Consider the following 16,770-nt stretch of genomic DNA (forward strand, 5'->3'; position numbering starts at 1 on the left):
CCAAAGTGCCGTTGGCTCTCCTTGGGGGTGCCGCACCCGCGGCAATTGGCCGGCCACCCACGGTGGTCACACCAAGCCTCTAAGGCCAAATTATAAGGCCAATCGTGAGGCTCCTGTGGACTAGTAGCCAAAGAAAAAGTGTCACCTTCGTGGCTGGAAGCTGCTCCATAGCCTCTGCTAGAAGTCCTTGATGCAGGAGGAAGGCACACCTTGGGCTTGGGAGTGGTTGGGCGGCAGTGGTATATCGTCGAACAATGGAGAGTTGTGGTCTCAAAGGCTCTTTGGGAGAGATCTTATGAAACATCTTTATCAATTTGTCATTGGACCGGAGATATTGTTCACATTTGAGCGGACATTGGGATCGAGGATTTATGTTGGAAATCAACTCTCTATTCTCTCCTTGTAACTACACGGGTACTTGCTAGCTCTATTTTGCAAAGCCCCCTTTGTGAGAAGTTGGCATGGCTGGAAAGCTTGGATGCTTGGTAGGACCTGGTTTAGACACTAGATGGTGGTTGTTGGAGGCTTCATGGTTAGATTTGACTTAGATAGGTTTAGTGCTGTGCCAAACATGCTACATGTAAGTGCGGACTAATATTCCCAGATTTGGTGGAACTAAGGGCTGAATGAGATCTTCACAAGACACCTCGTCTGGGGGTCGTGGGGCCTAACTGGGCATGAGTCTGGTTGGACTTGGAAATTTGCGCAAAGATTTCATGTCTTATGTGCAGTCTAATATCACCCCATTCGGGTGATATGGTCGGTTGGGTCAAGTTTGACTGAACCATGGGTGGCAGACCATAGCCAACTTAAATATAGACTGCCCTTGGGAGCCTATTTATAGACTACTAGCACAGCCCCACATTCATCATTCATTCATCTACCTTCATGTCCTCTGTATGAAAAGGATCCTTGCTTGTGAGTGCTGTGTTTGTAGACACCACTGTTCCCTCTTTTCTCTTGGGGTGGCGACTTGGGTAGAATCACCACACTTGCAAGGCTTCCTTATTTTATGGTTTGGTTGAGGGTGCACCATGGTCTGTGGTTGGGACTTGGTTGTGGTTTGCTTAGGTGAACCCCCTTTGTTTCCCCAACCTTGCCAAAGATAATGCTTGCATGCTGTCATCTTGTCTGATGGCAAGACTCATCATAGCTGGAAAGCAGGGTTAACCTTCATTTCCCGGGAATGGGCAATGGACTATACAATTCATTATGTGGATGATGGGCATGGTCAGTTTGAATAGAACCTTGTGAAATTGGGCCCACAGAGGCGCATGCACCCACAGGGTTATTTAGAAAACTGTCGATCAGTAGCCCCAATGCTGGACACATTTTGTGTGCTAGATGCATGGAAACCCTGAGGATGCCCACACCTCTCCGGTGGAGACTGAGTCTGGTGGGACATTAAACAGACCTATTGGGAGCGAATTTAAGGGGTTTCTCAAACTGCTGGAAGGTCTTTCTCTGTATCCAGCAGATGGGTGTGTTCCGTCCTACAAGACAAGGTTGTCTTTGTTTGGTGCTACCAATGGAAAACATTCCGGCCCTACACACCCCCACCTCCCCCACCCACCCCCACTTACCCATTCACCCTCCCGCCCAGCATCCCGTCACATCCGGACCCCCTTTCTTCTTTGCCTCTTCCCCCCTCTTCAGAAAGAAAATGTGCTTTACTTTTGCCAATCACGGAGTGACTGCCCACAATCTGTCTTGCTTATACAGAAGAAGAATCCATAGTCATAGGGAATGGGCATTTTTAAACTCGGGAATGTTGGGGATGGCAGCATCTTCCCATTCCCATTCCCATCCCATGTCACTCTATCGTCAGAGGGAATGGCCATTCTCAATCTTCTCTGTCCCCGTTCCCCGTTCCCCGTCCCCATTTCGCGTCCCATGCGACTATGGAAGAATCATCTTTATGGTTAAAAGAATCTAAACGTGTACTATTTTTCTTTTATTTGAACTCTCCAATGTTTGTGATTTTCGTGATCTAATGGTATTGGCAACAGGGGTTGTGTGTCAGAAGATCAATTCTTGGAGTCACTAGAGTTACCAAAGACGACATTTTCTCAGCAGGTCTACTTGTGAGATGTTGGGTCTCTGTGTGCTGTCTTATTACTGTACAAAATACCAAAAGGCAATTTTGCTAGATTTCCTGTCGTTTCTAACAAGCAGCAGCTCTTTGGTTGGACGACAGATTTTTGGCTTCTTTGATAAAGAGGAGGAAGGCTCAGTATCGTTTAGAGAGGTAATTTGCATTGGAGGTTTCCTCATCAAGAAAGTGGTCTGTATGGCTTAATATTCTCTTTGGTGCAAATCACAGAAGTTTTTGCGGTGATCTTGCAGTTTCTTGCAGGGTCAGCATTCATTTTGAAGCATCCTTCTTTCGAAAGTTTGTGTAGAGCTTGTTTTGAGTCCTGCGATTTCCACAAGCAAGGTTTCCTTTCGAGTTTAGAGGTATTTCTATTATCCTTCTTTTGACAATTCAGAAAAAGGTGTTTACTTGTGGTGTAGTGGTAGACAGAAAAATGTACGGGTTTCCAAATTCGTAGTTGGCCTCCACCAGCTTTTCTATCCTAGTACACCATAGTATATCTAGCCCTGGTCTGGTTAAAGGTAAACTTGTGGTCAAAGGCTGAGTTTAGCTCTCATGTGGCTAGAAAGTGTTTAGGGATAGAACTAGGATTGTGCAAGCTAGAAGATGGGTGGTTAGACATTGGCAAGGGCCAGTTATTTTAGAGGCTATTCTAGGCCCTAAAAAAATAACCTCTATGGAGGCTACCGTCATTTGGAGGCTTCAAACGCTCAATGGGTCTAGAATAGAATAGCCTACTGTCAATCGGAGGCTTCAATTTTGAGGGTCTAGAATAGCCTCTATGGAAGCTACCGTCAATTGGAGGCTTCAAATGCTCAAGGGGTCATGGTTTTGTCTTTATAATCAAGTGCATAGAAATTGCTTTGGACACCCTGTCCAAATGCTACGAGGCCCAAGATGAGTGTGGAAGGGTGCGAGCCAATTCAATACCAAGGAAAATGGCATCGATTATAACCATGGACCAACGTGATGTAGTCATGACTACTCAATATCTCTAGGCCTATATAGGCTCACCACTAACCCCACACAATTCATCAACTATTAGTGTTTGCTTACACCCTAAATCTATTAGCATATAGCCTCCTGCCTTACTAGTTCTAGATCAACCATCAAAGCTCCCTTCATAGGAGCACATGGGTATGTGGCTTGGCCATCTATTGTATCACATCAGTAGTATACAGTATTGTTCTTTATCTTTATTATTATGAAATTTGAGTTTAAAGCTTTGTGCTATGGAAGATCCTATTTCTTGTGAGTGTTGTTTGCATGCACCACACAGTGTATCCTCTTACATGGTATCAAAGAGAGAGAGAGAGAGAGAGAGAGAGAGAGAGAGAGAGAGAGAGAAAGAAAGAAAGAAAGAAAGATTTTATTAACGTCTTCCAAAAGACCGAACTCGGCCTATGAGACAAATCGGAGTACCTGTATGGGGTATCCTCTGTCATCCCAACAAAATGAAAAAGTACCAAGAGGCCATAATGGCCTATGAGACCAAAACTGAGAGTACATCTGAAGTTGGTGTCTCATCAAAGAGAACAACTAAATGAGACTAAAAAGTACCATAAACTGATTGTCCTACAGTTATAAGAACAGTACTGTAAGACTTCGAGATGATACTGAGTAAAAAATACTGGAAAATACTGAAAAATGTATATTAGGTAGATCCATGTATGCTGATCAGTTGAAGTGTTGCCCTCTCCTTAGATCAAGTATCTCCGCCATGGGGCTGTCTAGAATGGAGAGGTCGTAGAAGTGAGGTAGGTGCCTCCGATGCCGAGCAATAATGGCTCTGATCTGGCGATGGTGAGGATGCCGTGGTCGGGATCCTGGTGGGCGTGGCCGACGAGCACGACATAAGATAACTGCTCTATTAGTGGTGACTCCCTGAGAGCGTGGTCGGTGCCCTGATGGCCCAATGGAGGAGGTATCAGGAGGTGTGTGGGTTGGGTTGCGGGTGCTGGTGCTGGTGTTGGTGCCGAAGAAATCTGTCAGGGTCCTGTGTCTAGGTACATCATGGCTCGGTCTCCTGTCTGCCAAGAGGGTCTCTCTGTGTCTCCTGAGCTCAAGTAGAAACAATCCCAGGCATCTCTTCTCAAACTCCATGACTCTGCGTAACGGCCCAAAACCCTCTCGGAAGAGGCAGTGATATCTCCCTCGGATCTCATAATAGATTGTACATCGGCAAATGTAGTGTTCCTTTGTCTCTACCTCGTGGTAGCATAGCTGACAAATACGGTCATCCAAGATCTGATGCACATATCGCCTTGTCTCAATCCGCAACTGGTGTGATGAGGTCCGGATCTGTCCAATGGCACAATGTATCCCATGTGATAGGTGTACATCCATGTACGCCGGGCGGGTGATAAAATCATCTGGTGAGAGGTGTAGAAAATGGCTCTTGTAATGAGCCATTTTTCGTGCCTAAGGGCTCAAGGGGGCTAATCCATGTCCTCTCTGTGTCCACTATGATGATATCCATCCTGATCACGTGGTTTTGCTCCGAGCAGGTGAGATCCAAAAATGGACAATCCAGACTGTACTGAAAGGGTGGTAGTGCCTCTATCCGCAAACCATGTAGGTCAAACCATGATCTCATCTGAGCGTACCAGTAATGAGTATCTCCATCCTCTGCCAACTGTATGGATGAGGTCAATGCCAATCGGGAGTACCTCTGCTGAGGGAGCTCCCATAGCCGCTGTAAAAAGGTAACTGCCTGGAATAGGGCCTCGGTTACTACTGGTGGGGCACCCAGCTCAGCCCGAACAATCTCATGTGGTACTGATGATTTGCTCCGAATCATGCGGGCAATCATCATAATCAGTGGTCTCTCCATTTGCCTCTATCCCTCATCTGTCCCTCTCTGAGATTTGTGATGTATACTGGGCTCCCAAATTGGAGCTCCATACAGGAGGGTCGGTGTGACAAGCGTATCAAATAGCCACAATTTGGTGCGTGGCTCCTGAAATTGTATGTCTGCACACTGCCTCTCAAGTGCCCCCAAGGCTGCATGCCCTCGAGCTAATCTAGCTGCTGCTGCTGCCTCCTTCAGGGAGAAACGCGGTCTTGTGTGAAAGTAACTCCCAAGTAGACATATGACCTAACGTACTCTACCGGCTCCCCTCGGAAAGTGAATTGAGGCTTTGATCTCGTTACCCATGCCTGTGTGGTGTTAAACACCATAACCTTGGTTTTCCCAAGGTTCACTGTCAGATCTCTATCCGCACAGAAAGCCTGTAATGCATCCAGGTGTCTCTATAATCCCTCCGGAGAGTTTGAGATTAGAACAATATCATCAGCATATAACACGATGGGTATCAACACCCTTTCCAGGCATGCCCCTGGGCCTCCCAATCTGTCTACATAATCAGAGACCGCATCAATGTAGAGTCCAAAGAGGGTGGGTGATAGCGGGTATCCCTGCTTCACCCCTATCGTGCTGGTCACCCTATCCGATAGTCCGCCTGGAGCTCGGACTCTGCCTGTCACTCACAGACTCATAGAGAGCATATATCCCCCAGTGCATATCCTCGGGTACCTCAATGTCATGCAATCTGTGCATAAGCCTGGCACGTGGTACGGTATCGAAGGCTTTGCGGAAGTCCACAAAGCAGCGGTATATCCTCCTCTTCTGTGCCCTGCCCTCTCAATAAGTGCTCGAAGTGTCAATATGTGATCCAAGGTAGTAAATCCTCTCTTGAAGCCAGCCTGTCCATGTGCTTGATGACCATGCCTCTCTGCCCATCGGCTCAGCTCCGACTCCAATATAGAGCCATATAGTTTGGCCAAGTAATGACCAATCATGATTGTCCTGTAGTTGCCTGGTACCATGGGGTCCCCACTCTTAAAGAGTGGTACAATGATATGCTCTATCCAGCTTGTCGGGAAACCCTCACAAATGGCACGATTAAACACATGTACGATGAGCGGAGCCAAAGTGTCTCGTGCATATGAGAAGTGCTCTCCAACTAGCCCATCATGATCGTGTGCCTTTCCATTCTGTACCCTGTCTATCGCATCTAGCACCATCCGCATAGTAAAAAAGGTGTTGCTAGCCGGTCTAGCTCCCAGTGGAGGGGGGGTGGGGGGCTGTCCTGGTGCATCATATAGCTCTCTAGCATAAGTATGCCATGCCTCAGGTGCAGTAATCGGAGTACCAGGCTGTCTCTCCTTAAACATCTTCCATGCCCTCTTGCTGTCCTTACCCAGGAAGAGTTGGTAGAATGCAACATGAGGGCATATACGACCAACGGTGGGACTTGAACTCGGGTGGATCATGGCCTTCATATTAAGCGTTAACTAAAGACCCAATGGGCCTATGAGACCAAAGTGATAACAATAATGTCCATGGCATATCTCATCATGGAATGGAAAATAAAACAGAAAGAACATAGCTATCTCACTGGGGTGATACAAAGCTGTCCATGGAAACGCATCATGGAATACTAAGAACATAGAAACATGAGAGCAACATCAGCTCTGAGTAGATGGTATACCACGCTCCAAAATATCAAGCATGGGGCTAATGAGTATGGCCGAGAGGTCTCCCTCAGCTATGTCACGTGGAAAGGTAGCCCGATGGCGGTGGAGCATGTCCTGGATTTGGAGCTGATGAGGTGATCGTTGCCGATGGGGGGGTCGAGGGCGTGAGGCACGTTGGAATGCAGAGGCTCGGTCCGAGGTTAACTCCTCTCGGGCGAGGTAGGTCCGGAGCGGCTCGTGGAGGGTCCACAAGATCCACTATGTCGGTGTCCTCTACCTCCTGGGTCCGGAAGAAACTGGTGATGGTTGGCTGGCGAGGGAGGGGGCGGGCTGGCTGGGGCCGAGGCTCTCTTAAGAGGGTGTCCCTATGTCTGCGGAGCTCAAGCAGGAAGAGGCCAAGGCAACGTTGGTCCTGGAAGTCAATGATCCTGGAGAGAGGACCGAATCCCTCACGGAATAGACAGTAAAACCTCCAGCGGATCTCATAGTATACTGCATAGTTGTTACGAGGCGCGCCTCTAATTGCCTTATCGAGGCGTCCACTTTTTTTTTTTTTGGCTGGCTTGAGTTTTTAGCGAGGGCTTTAAGGGCCCAAGGCATCCCCTCTCACACACACTCTCTCTCCCTCCCTCTCTCTCCCTCTCTCCCTCCCTTGAGCCTTTCTCAAGACCCAAAGTTCAAAGTTCAAAGTTCAAACACATTAGGATGATGATGTTTTTTATACCCACTTTTGGAGCTCTCTCTATACTCTACTGGTTCATTTCATTTTACTTTGTACCCTTGAATCTTGATGATGTATCTAGATGATGAGGATGGACTATTTTGGTCTCATAGGTCATTTTGGCCTTTTGTAGACATTTAATACAGCTTTCTTTCTTAAACACACACACTCTCTCTCCCTCTCTCATACACACCCTCTCTCTCGCTCCCTCAAGGCTCATACATACACACTCTAGTCTCTCTCTCTCTCTCTCTCTCTCTCTCTCTCTCTCTCTCTCTCAACTTTCACTATATATATTATATCTATCTATCACTATATATATATAAAACAGACGCCTCTAACGTCTCTAAAAAATACGAGTCTTTCGAGGCGCGTACCATACCCGCCTCGTACCAAATGCCTCTGACGCCTCTAATAACCTTGGTATAGTGGGCAGCGGCATATGTAATGCTCCTTCGTCTCAACCTCTGTGTGGCATAATCGGCAGATCCTCTCCTCTCTGGGTCTCCGTATGAGATTCCCGGCTCTGAAGATGCACTCAACTCTACCTGTCTCCACTCTGAGGCGGTGGGATGAAACCCGTATCTCACCAATCGCAATCCGCATGGCATGGGACATGTGAACACTCAAGTAGCTCGGTTGCCGGATGAATCCATCCTCAGTGAGTGTGAGGAAGTGATCTCTGTAGAAGTGTATCTTCGTGGGGAGATCCGGAGGTGTGATCCATGTGCAATGTGTGTAGAGGCTGAGAATATCTAACCAGATAACCCGGTTGGTATCCTCTTGAGACAGCTGGAGAAAAGGGGAGTCCAAACTGTACTGAAGGGGGTAGGCGGTCCATGCAGAGCCCATATACTGAGAACCAAGTGGAAACTAGTGCATATCATACTCTAGAGTGCCCCTCAAATGATAGCTGTCTGGAGGACTCCAGGGCAAGCCTCGGGTACCCGTGGGGATCGATGTGACTGATGCAATGGAGGAATGTGACTGTCTGGAAGAGTGCATCCACTGTTGCAGCAAACGCTGCCTGGATAATTTGGTGTGGGACTGATGGTTTGCTGTGGATCATACGGGAGAACATCATGACCTTGGGCCTCTCAACTCGCTGCCAATCCTCATCGAATCAATCTGCCCCCAGAAGGCTGCTCCATACATCAAGGCTGGTGTGACGAGGGTGTCAAAAGCCAGCCCTTCGTCCTGGGCTCCTGGAAATGTGCTTGGAAGCACTGTCGCTCAAGTAAGCTCAAGGCTGCATATCCCTGCGTCACTCTGGCATGTCCTGCGGGAACCATGGTAAAGCATGGGCCACTGAAAGTGACACCAAGGTAGACATAGGATGAGACAATCTCCATAGGATCCCCTCTATATGTGAAGCTCAATCTGGATGTGAAGGGGCGAGAGGTATTGAAGACCATTACCTTGGTTTTACCAAGGTTAACAGAGAGGTCCCGTTGAGTGCAAAAGTCATGTAGGGCATCCAACTGTCTCTGAAGCCCTTCGGCTGAGTCTGAGAGGAGGATGATGTCATCTGCATAAAGTAGTATGCTCCACGAGCCGCTCCGGACCTACCTCGCCTGAGAGGAGTTACCTCGGACCGAGCCTCTGCATTCCAATGTGCCTGACGCCCTCGACCCCCCGCCCCTGTCGGCCACGATCACCTCATCAGCTCTCCAGATTCAGGACATGCTCCATCGCCATCGGGCTACCTTTCCACGTGACATAGCTGAGGGAGACCTCTCGACCATACTCATTAGCCCCATGCTTGATATTTTGGAGAGTGGTATACCATCTACTTAGAGCTGATGTTGCTCTCATGTTTCTATGTTCTTAGTATTCCATGATGAGTTTCCATGGACAACTTTGTATCACCCCAGTGAGATAGCTATGTTCTTTTTGTTTTATTTTCCATTCCATGATGAGATATGCCATGGACATTATTGTATCACTTTGGTCTCATAGGCCCATTGGGTCTTTAGTAAACGCTTAATATAAAGGCCATGATCCACCCGAGTTCAAGTCCCACCGTTGGTCGTATATGCCCTCATGTTGCATTCTACCAACTCTTCCTAGGTAAGGACAGCAAGAGGGCATGGAAGATGTTTCAGGAGAGATAGCCTGGTACTCCGATTACTGCACCTGAGGCATGGCATACTTATGCTAGAGAGCTATATGATGCACCAGGATAGTCCCCCACCCCCCCTCCACTGGGAGCTAGACCGGCTAGCAACACCTTTTTACTATGCGGATGGTGCTAGATGCGATAGACGGGTTATAGAATGCATTGATGTGTGTGAGTCCACCAACAATTGGTATGAGAGCTCGGTTGCAACCCTCTGGAGGTTCAGTCTTCAGCGACTAGGTTCCGTCGCTCCAGTCTGTCCGTCGCTGCACTCCGTCCGGCCATCCGCCGTCCGCTTGCGCCTGGCCTAGCCTCCCCCGTCGGCGGAGTTAGTGGAGAGCCCGCCGCCCGATTCGGCCTCCCACATGGGCGGAGTTAGTGGGGAGACAGCCACCGTCGCTTGGCTCGCCGACGGCGCTCGCAGCAGGTGAGGTGAGCAGAGGGAAGCTCCGCTAGCTTGCAGTTCCGTCACCGCCGCTCAGTCCCTGCCTGCAGTTCCGTCCTCACGCTGTCAACGTCAGTCTACAACATACCCTGCCTTTCTGTCGCCAGTTTGTGGGTCCTCACGTCGTCAACGTCAGTCTACGATAGACCCTACCTGTCTGACCCTGCAGTTCCTCACGCCGTCGCCAGTCTGCACTTTCGACGCCAGTCTGCAATAGACCCTACCCACCTGACCCAGCCACCTAGGCTGCTTCAACATCCCGCTTTTTGTATCTGGTCATCTCAACTACCTCATCTCACTTGAAGGTATTTTTATTTCAAAAAAAAAAAGGGGGGGGGGGGGGGGGAGATTTGCAAACATTCTAGTGCAGGTTTAGTGAATTTTGGGGGTTTGCCAAAATTCCCCTTTGCATGGAAAATTGTAGGAGGCACCATAAGTATTTGATGTAGAATTACCAAAAATTGAACATGCTGCTTTGGTTGGAATTTGGGAGTTTTTCAAATTAAGTTCAAAATCAGCAAATTAAGCCTCTTCTAGCTGCAAAAATTTGGGGCTTTTGTGAAAATTGGGCAATTGACTGCACATTGAAGCAATTGCAGTGCATAAAAATTGGGGCTTTTCAGATTGGAGCATGTAATTGGGGATTACAACGGTGATTTGTCACATATGTATACACATTGTGTGTAATTGGACAATTTGGTTTCTCGGAAAAAAAAAATTGGACAATTTGGTGCAGGTTTGCTTTAGGTTGCATGGAAAAATTTGCATGGGACATTTGGATGCCTGGCAGTGCACATTGGTGCTTGGTTTGCCTGCAGGTGTATTTTGTCGACATGGCTTAAATGCTACAGATGTATTTGGTGTGGTCACCTAGGAGGGCAAATTGGATGGATCAAACTACTCCCTCTGGAGTTTCATGATCCATAATTTGCTAGTAGCCAAAGGGCTTTGGGGCATTGTGTGTGGTGGACACACGCCCACTTACCATTGAGCCAGTAATGCCTCCAAGGGGAGGTGCTCAAAGAGCTCCTGAGGAAGAACCTACTTCCACACAAGAGCGGAAGAGATGGGACTCTAGGGATGCACAAGCCATGTCCTTGATAGCCCTTCCAGTGAAAAAGACTATTATTCCACACATTTGGTCTTGTAAGACATCAAAGCTTGCATGGGACACATTGGAAGCAATGTATCAGGTACACAATGAGGCAAGAGTTGCCTACTTGAAGAGGCAATTGGATCTTCTTTCTATGGATGAGGGTGACTCCATGTGGCATGTCAGATCATCTCACCAAAGTGAAAGATTTGCAAGAACAATTGCCCAACATTGATGAGGTTATCCCAGATAGACAGCTAGTCACCAACACTCTTCATTCTTTACCACCTTCCTACTTGGGCTTTCACACCACTCTCAACCTCTCTATGAGAGGAGATGGTGATCCCGTCACTTTTGAAGAGCTGGTGGGTTTACTCTTGCAAGAAGAGCAAACAAGAGCAAACCTATCTAGCAACCGTGGTGGAGACAAGGCATTTACAGCCAAGGATAAGGGTAAAGCAAAGAGCTTTAAGCATGGGGGACAACAGTCTAGTAAGGCTGGTCATGGACAGCCCTCTTTTGGAGGTGAAAAGTCTGACAAAGGGGATGCAAACAAGCCTAAAAAGAAGGGCAAATGTCACTATTGCCATAAGCCTGGCCACTACATCAATGAATGTAGAAAGCGGATTGCAAAAGAGAAAAAGAAAGATGCAGGCAATGCAGTAGCGGACTCTTCTGATGACAATGTAGAGCAATCGGCTAATGTAATTCAGGAAGATTACACTTTTTTGGTCACATGCACTAGTGACACACAAAGTGCTTCAGACAATGATATGTCTTGCATTGTATCTGACAGACAGGATGTATCATGGTATTTTGATAGTGGTGCTTTGAGCCACATCACTTCATGCAAAGATGTATTTCAGCACTTGGTTTATGCTTCAAATGGCCGCACTGTATCATGTGCAAATCATACCACATCCAGTAAAGGAAATTGGTAATGTCATACTTGTTGCAGCCAATGGTGCCAATATATGTATGAAAAATGTGTTGTATGTTCCAGGGATAAAGAAAAATCTGCTCTCCGTCTCAGCCATAAATGACCAAGGTTTAAAGGTTGAATTTGAAGATGGGAAGTGTTTGGTAAAAGACCCATCAAAGGGTTATAAAATAGTCACTTCTGGAACACGATACCAAGGTTGGATCAAAACGTACGTACGGATCCAATCCGTACCGTACGGGGATCCGTACGGGGGGGGGGGGGGGGGGGGGGTTGTGGCGTGCGATAAACGTTTTTTTTTTGGGTTTCGCCTGCGATAGCGTCTGGACTCTGTACGGCGCACACCTTCCGGTAAGGGCCTCTACAGTCGCACTCTCTCTCTCTCTCTCTCTCTCTCTCTCTCTCTCGCTACTGTCGCCGCCGCCTTCCTTTCGCTTCGCCTCCTTGCCCACCCCGTTTTCCCCACCCACCCACCCACCCTTGCTCAGGCCCCCAAGGCAGCAACATAACTCTCTCTCTCTCTCTCTCTCTCAGAGCCTTAGCCCACCCTCTGTGGACCGTGCATAGAGCTCTCAGCCTCTCTCTCCTTCAAGTCTCTCTCTCTCTCTCTCTCTCTCTCTCTCTCTCTCTCTCTCTCAGCTGAGCTGCCCACTAAATATTATGCATGCATGATTGCTGAATCCTGATTGAAATTGTATGGCATTGTGCATTGAATTTGTCAGAGAAATCATGCATTGACTTGTGATTCTAATTTCTCACTTTTGAATTAGTAGGTTTTTGACCTTGTTGTGTCTCTATTTCAAAAGTTTTATATGTCAATGTGGACATGGACTGAATTTTTGAGATTTTATGTATTTTTACCAATGGTACGTATTTTTACGTACCTTAAAATTTTTTTCCGTACCAAACAACGTACAGTACGTACGGATCCGTACAGTACATAACGTTTGGAACCACCTTGCACGATACAACGGCTTGTATAAGCTGGACAGCTATGACAAGTGTACTTATGATGCAAATACAGTGGCTGCCCACACTCCTGCTATGCATGATGCAGAGCTATGGCATGCTCGTTTTGGGCATGTAAATTTTCGGAGTTTGATGCTTTTGCAGAAGCATCGTATGGTTGATAATATGCCGCCTCTTGAGTCTCCAACAAGACATGTATGTGAGGGGTGTATTTGGGAAAGATGCATCGAAAACCATTCCCCAAGGATGGAGTTGATAGAGCTGAAAGTAAATTACAGCTCATACACAGTGATGTATGTGGTCCAATGCGGACACCATCCATAGGGGGCATCTTTATTTCGTCACATTCATTGATGAGTACTCTAGGTTTGCTTGGGTTTACCCCTTGAAAATGAAAGCAGAGGTGTTTACATGCTTTCGACACTTTGTAGCAATGGCTGAAAATATGTGTGGATGTAAAGTCCAAACACTCCGCTCAGATAGAGGTGGAGAATACATGTCAAATGCATTCAAGGATTATATGCTTCAAAAGGGCATCAAACACCAATGTACTGTGCCTTATACACCGCAGCAGAATGGTGTAGCTGAGAGGAAAAACAGATCTCTCATGGAGATGACAAGATGCATGGTGAAAGCACAAAAGTTGCCTCACAATTTTTGGATGGAAGCTATAATGTGTGCCACTCACGTGTTGACCAGGTGTCCAACAAAAGCTTTGAAAACCATAACACCATTTGAGTCTTGGTATAGCCGAAAGCCAAAGTGGATTATATGCGTACATTTGGGTGTTTGGCATATGCACATGTGCCAGAACAACTCCGAACAAAGCTAGATAATAAAGCAATGAAATACATTTTTGTGGGCTACAACAATGAGAGCAAAGGATACCGTCTTTATAATCCAACAACATGCATGATTTTTGTCAGTAGAGATGTGGTATTTGCTGAAAATTCAGTACAGCCCATGTACAGCTTGTATAAAAGTCATGATATAGGCATGCATGACATATTTGTTGGACTATTACCCATTGCAATTAGGGGGGATTCAGATCAGCCAGCCCCTACACAAGAAAATCCTCATGTAGAACATGTGGAACAGCCAGCAATTCAGCCCCCTTCTACGGAAGAAGTAGAAGATCTTGTCAGGGAAGAGCAAACAGCCATAGACACAGCCAATTCGGTGCCAAGATGGTTGCTGAAGACTTTGCAAGAAGGCAAACTTGCAGCTCCACTCACAGGTAGAACAAGGGCTAGTTCCGGCCATGCATTGAATATGCATCATGGGGAGTCAGCATTAGCCATGGGTGGTCTCTTTGATTTAGAAGAGCCTTCTTATTATGAAGAAGCACATGAGAATGAGCACTGGGTGCAAGCCATGCAAGATGAAATCTCCTCTATCATGAAGAACAATACTTGGGATCTTGTGGACTTGCCGAAAGGCAAGCATGTCGTTGGAACAAAGTGGGTGTACAAAGTCAAAAGGAAGTCTGATGGTACTATTGACAGGTACAAAGCAAGACTTGTGGCTAAAGGATACTCTCAGAAAAAGGGAATAGCTTATGAGGAGACTTTTGCTCTTACTTCGAGAATGACTACAATAAGATCAGTGATTGCATTGGCTGCACATAAAGGATGGAAAGTGCATCAATTGGACATCAAAACTGCATTCTGAAATGGGGATTTACAAGGAAGTATATGTAAATCAGCCCATTGGTTTTGTAGTTCCTGGTGAGGAACATAAAGTATGTAGGTTACACAAAGCATTGTATGGGTTAAAGCAATCTCCAAGAGCTTGGTATGATAAAATACATGCTCATCTAACCAGCCAAGGTTACGTGAATAGTCCAGCTGAAAGCACATTGTATGTGAAGAAAACCGGTGCCGATATTCTTATAGTCATCTTGTATGTAGATGACATGCTCATTACAGGGACTAGCAAAGCACAAATTTCAGATTTCATAGTTGATTTAAAAGCTGAATTTGATATGTTAGATTTGGGGCCTTTACACTACTATCTCGGCATACAGTGTATGCATATAGATGATGGCATTGTTATGCAGCAAACTAAGTACATAAAAAGTTTGCTAAAAAGGTTTCACATGGATGAATGTAAGCCCATTTCTACTCCAGTAGAACCAGGTTTACGGCTTACTATGCATGATATTGGAGAGCCTTTTGAGGCCGGTATTTACAGCGAGGCAGTGGGATGCCTCATCTACTTGTGTAACATGAGGCCTGCCATATCTTTTGGGGTGTCTTTGTTGAGCAAATTCATGCACAGCCCAGGCACAAAGCATTGGCAAGCAGTCAAACGCATTTTTCGTTATCCTCAGGGTACCCTGGATCTTGGTTTGAGCTTTATGTATACAGTGATTCAGATTGGGCTGGTGATTATGATACCAGGCAATCCAGCAGTGGGAATTGTTTTTTTCTTGGCAGTTCATGCATATCTTGGTTGAGTAAACATCAACCCATTGTTGCCACATCTACTTGTGAGGCTGAGTATAGGGTAGTCTTCACAGCTACAGTAGATTGTGTATGGTTGAGGAGATTATTGGCTGATCTTCGTGAGTGTCAGCAAACACCCACCACCATTCTCACTGATAGTCAGAGTGCTATGGCCGTGGCACGAAATCCCGTATTTCATGCACGTACCAAGCACATTGAGATTCATTATCACTATGTTAGAGAGAGGTTACGTGCAGGGGAGATCAATTTATCTTACTGCCCTACACAGGATAATGTTGCAGATCTATTCACAAAGGCTTTACCTTGAGGGAAGTTTGAAGCTTTTCGCAAAGCTTTGGGCTTACTCTCATACAGAGAGTGATTTGCCACCTTGTATAGGTTCACACTTTCACTACAGGGGGGATTTGTAGGCATATGCTCACTTATGGTAGTGCTATGTGTGAACAGGGCTTAACCAAGGGCAGTTTTTCCCATGTGGTTTTTCCCCTTGGATATCAAGTGTGAAAGGACACTCTATCCATATAACTTTTGTACTTCTATATTATATGGATGTGACACACATGTAAGAGTTGACTTGCATTTTGTGGTCACCACACATTTGGTGTTTGGCTCCCTCTCCCTCTCTCTCCCTCTCTCTCTCTCTCTCATTTTTGTGTGAGCTTCTTCTTCCTGCACCTAACCCTAATCTGCAGGATGCATTGATGTGTGTGAGTGTGTGAGTCCACCAACAACCATTGCTCATGGGAGTGCAGGGAGGCATAGAGGATCTGAATTTCAATAGCACACCTTTTTGGAAGGATGAGGAGGGATGCCTACATTTGTTTTGGTGCTTTTGTTTGGTTGACACAGTCGGGCACGCAAATCAGATTTGAAGAGAACGATAGAGATTTGGTCATGCGGGTCACCGAGGGAGTGGGTTGCAGTGCCATCTTCAAGACATGCTAGAGTCAGGCTTCGTACCTCCAACATAGAGATTGGACACTGCATGGGAGATCATTGCTAGCATCACAGCCTGGCACATTTGGAAGGCTAGATGCATTGAGGCCATGGAGGGCACTTTGGTTTATGAAACACAATGCATTTGAAGGATCTGGTGTGATATTATCCACACGCTCATGGCCACTTGGGTTGGGATTCAAGGTTCTTCAAGGGATGCAGAGAGAAAACGTGGCCAATTGGGATTATGGCATCTTTTTCACTCTCATATGGGACCTTGCTGGCAGCACAAGGCACCAGATTGGTTGAGATTTCCCCCTTGCTTGGTCTGAAATCTCCCTTCTTGTAATTTTTTTCCATACTTAATAGAAGTCTCTTTTTCGGGAAAAAAAAGTTTCCAAGCCTATGATAGGGTGGATTGGCGCTTTCTAGAGGGGACGATGTGTCGGATGGGATTTCTTGAGGTGTGGATCCAAGGTGTTTGTGGGCTCTATTCGGCTTCACA

At 46.6% G+C, this 16,770-nt stretch overlaps 1 protein-coding gene across 2 annotated transcripts in view; it reads left to right on the top strand.

The window, feature by feature from the left end:
* LOC147608819 (lysophospholipid acyltransferase LPEAT2-like) overlaps window positions 1-16,770 on the top strand; it is a 93,609-nt gene that overhangs the window by 55,964 nt on the left and 20,875 nt on the right. The window contains exons 10-12 of one of the 2 annotated variants that reach the window (XM_086788833.1): window positions 2,010-2,076; window positions 2,198-2,248; window positions 2,347-2,457. In XM_086788833.1, the coding sequence (XP_086644959.1) occupies window positions 2,010-2,076; window positions 2,198-2,248; window positions 2,347-2,457 (229 nt within the window). The remainder of the gene's footprint in view (window positions 1-2,009; window positions 2,077-2,197; window positions 2,249-2,346; window positions 2,458-16,770) is intronic. The other variant, XM_086788834.1, reaches the window with a different exon arrangement.

The sequence above is a fragment of the Cibotium barometz genome, chromosome 52 (genome assembly GCF_041138505.1).
Source record: "Cibotium barometz isolate CiBa-2024 chromosome 52, ASM4113850v1, whole genome shotgun sequence".
NCBI classification, from domain to species: domain Eukaryota; kingdom Viridiplantae; phylum Streptophyta; class Polypodiopsida; order Cyatheales; family Cibotiaceae; genus Cibotium; species Cibotium barometz.